Source organism: Danio aesculapii, chromosome 8 (assembly GCF_903798145.1).
Source record: "Danio aesculapii chromosome 8, fDanAes4.1, whole genome shotgun sequence".
NCBI lineage: Eukaryota > Metazoa > Chordata > Actinopteri > Cypriniformes > Danionidae > Danio > Danio aesculapii.
Window position 1 is genome coordinate 24,279,022 of NC_079442.1, and position 2,590 is coordinate 24,281,611.

At 44.9% G+C, this 2,590-nt stretch overlaps 1 protein-coding gene across 1 annotated transcript; it reads right to left on the reverse strand.

The window, feature by feature from the left end:
- Window positions 1-305: 305 nt before the first annotated feature.
- On the reverse strand, window positions 306-1,865 carry atoh1a (atonal bHLH transcription factor 1a). The gene has a single exon (XM_056464369.1). The coding sequence runs from the start codon at window positions 1,760-1,762 to the stop codon at window positions 884-886; it is 879 nt and encodes a 292-aa protein (XP_056320344.1). The 5' UTR covers window positions 1,763-1,865; the 3' UTR covers window positions 306-883.
- Window positions 1,866-2,590: the final 725 nt, after the last annotated feature.

Sequence of the window (2,590 nt, forward strand, 5' to 3'; positions counted from 1 at the left end):
TTAACTTCAAATGATTGGGTCGATATTGTGAATTTTTAGTTGTGATATTTACAAATGGACTACTAGTGGTATTTGAATAATAATAATAATAATAATAGTAATAATAATAATAATAATAATAATAATAAATAAATAAATAAACAAATGGCCTAATAGAAACTAATTTCTCAGACAAAACAAAAATCACCATGATAAACATATTGCCTAACAAAAACGAGTCACAAATATAACACAGAGACTGGAGACATAATCATGTTTGTTTTTTTCTTTTATTCCTACAATAAAACAAATCATACGAGTAACAAAACAGCTCATATCCAATGTAACACAAAAATCGACAAGGAAAACGAATAAATAGCTTACTTCAGCTACAGAAGCAGAACACAACTTCTTTGCATTGAAATCAAATATTAAAAATGAACGGATGTACAAAATCTAATGGCTATATTAAATATATTCATCAAATTGGCATTACTTCTACATAAACACATCATTTCTTGTTCCATGAAAAAAGAATATTTCTCAAGCCTACGGCCCGTTTTTTAAAGTGCAAGTAAACTTTAGAAGTCGCAAATTGTTACAGGGTTCAAAATCAATCTGAAATAGGTCCATGACAATCATGTGTGAATGAACAGTGTCAAAACAGTTCGCGGAAGACAGTTTTTATGCATGACATTCGAGCCCATGGCACTGCTGCTCGCGGCAGTTCTCATGGCGTAGGGGTCTGGTCAATGTCACGAGAAGGCAACTAAAATCTATTGGCTTCAGACACAACAACATCATTGTCAAAAGATCATAAAACAAATGGATAAATAAAGCAACCCATTACAAAGCCCAGCTATTCGATTGACACGATTGAGGGACAGTCCGGTGGTGCGCTTTCTTAAAAAGCGCGGCGCTTGGCCAGTTTCAGTTCCGACAGCTCGTCTTCACTCTGCAACTCCAAGTGCGTTTCGTCTGAGTCACTGAAGTGCGAGTGAGGCGAGAACTCTCCATCACTCCGGTTCGACCGAGGTGAGTCTTTGCTGGCCTCCGAACCAGACTTGCTCGTTCCAGAGGGCGACTGGAGGTCTTGCTCCATGAAAGAGTTGAATGTTCCGTCCTCGTACTGGTACGGGTAACCCGCGCCCGTGCCTCTCCGACAGACGCCCGGTGATCCTCCGGGAGATCGGTCCTCCTCGAACACGTTGGCAGGCAGCAGGTCGCAGTTTGGCGGGTCGGCTTTAGCACCGGGGCCCTGTAGCAAGTCGGACAGGGCGTTGATGTAGATCTGGGCCATCTGCAGGGTTTCGTACTTGGAGAGTTTCTTGTCGTTGTCGAAGGCTGGGATGACACTGCGCAGCTCGTCGAACGCGTGGTTCAGTCCGTGCATCCTTCGCCTCTCCCGGGCATTGGCAGCCATTCGCCTCTGTTTCTGCACGACGTTGGTGGATTTGCTAGATGGGGCCCGCTGTCTGCCCTCATCTGCCCCCACAGCTCCTTTAAGCCGGCAGAGCTCGCGTACTTTGACAGGACTCTTGCTGCTCTTCCTGAAGTTGGAGGCAGAGGACACGCCTTCCGCGCTCGAGCCGGGCGAGTGCAGCAGGTATTCGGCGTGTGCCGCGCAGGTGCCAGCCTGCACGGGAGCCAGCCAGGCGCGTGGGTCACTGCTGGCCATGAGTGCCAAGGCTGGTGGGTACTCGCGTTGCTCCCCCCGCCCCAAGCTTGGATGCTGGACGTCGAGTTCAACTACCTCTCTTGTATCCGTGCTCATTCCATCCATTCTGTTGGTTTGTGCTTTTGGGAAGAAAGTTTATGGCTATGGATACGGGGACGGGATTTTTGCCGTGGAGGATTTCTCTTCTTACACCTGTGGTGAAGGGGATTTCTTTACTGATGTCTCAGGGCGACTCGTCGGTTTTAAAAACGGCACGCGCCGGGGAGCCCCCCTTCTCAAGCTGGTCGCGTGGCGCTTTGACCAATAAGAGCACGCGGGGCAGGCGCGTGTAGGCGACCAATGAGAAGTCGTAGTAAACCCGAGAGAGGTTATTATACCCAAACTCTGCCTTTTCCCCATAATGTCGCGCTTCAAACCTGTTTAACTAGAGAATTATTATCACAATGGGTCGTCCCATAGGACGTACTCAAAAAGTTGGAGACTAAACAAATTTATGTGGCGGACCTCCTCGCTCTATGTTTTGTAAATCAGTCTATAAAACGCGACAGGAAAACAAAGCTTGCCTAGACGGTCTGAAATGGAATAAAACAAGTTATCAAAACAGCTTTATCTAAGAACATCGTGCTTTGAAGCTTCTTTTCTTCATGAAATGCACTTAAACACAGGCAACTGAATTCAGCCTTTTGAAAATAAAAGTTGAAATAAAAGAGTTGGTTTGCACAAATAGCACGAACCTAGCAAGAACCTTTTTAGTTACCCAAACAATATTTTAGCTCTTAAAAGAACACTTTTATGGTAGTTTGAAGATTATTCTAAAAGTCGAAAGAATTCAACCATTTGCGAAATGTAAATAATCCATAGGTGTACGTTCTTCGTGGAACCAGAAATGCAAATGAAGAACTTCTGTTGATTTAAAGCAGAGATCCCTGTCTT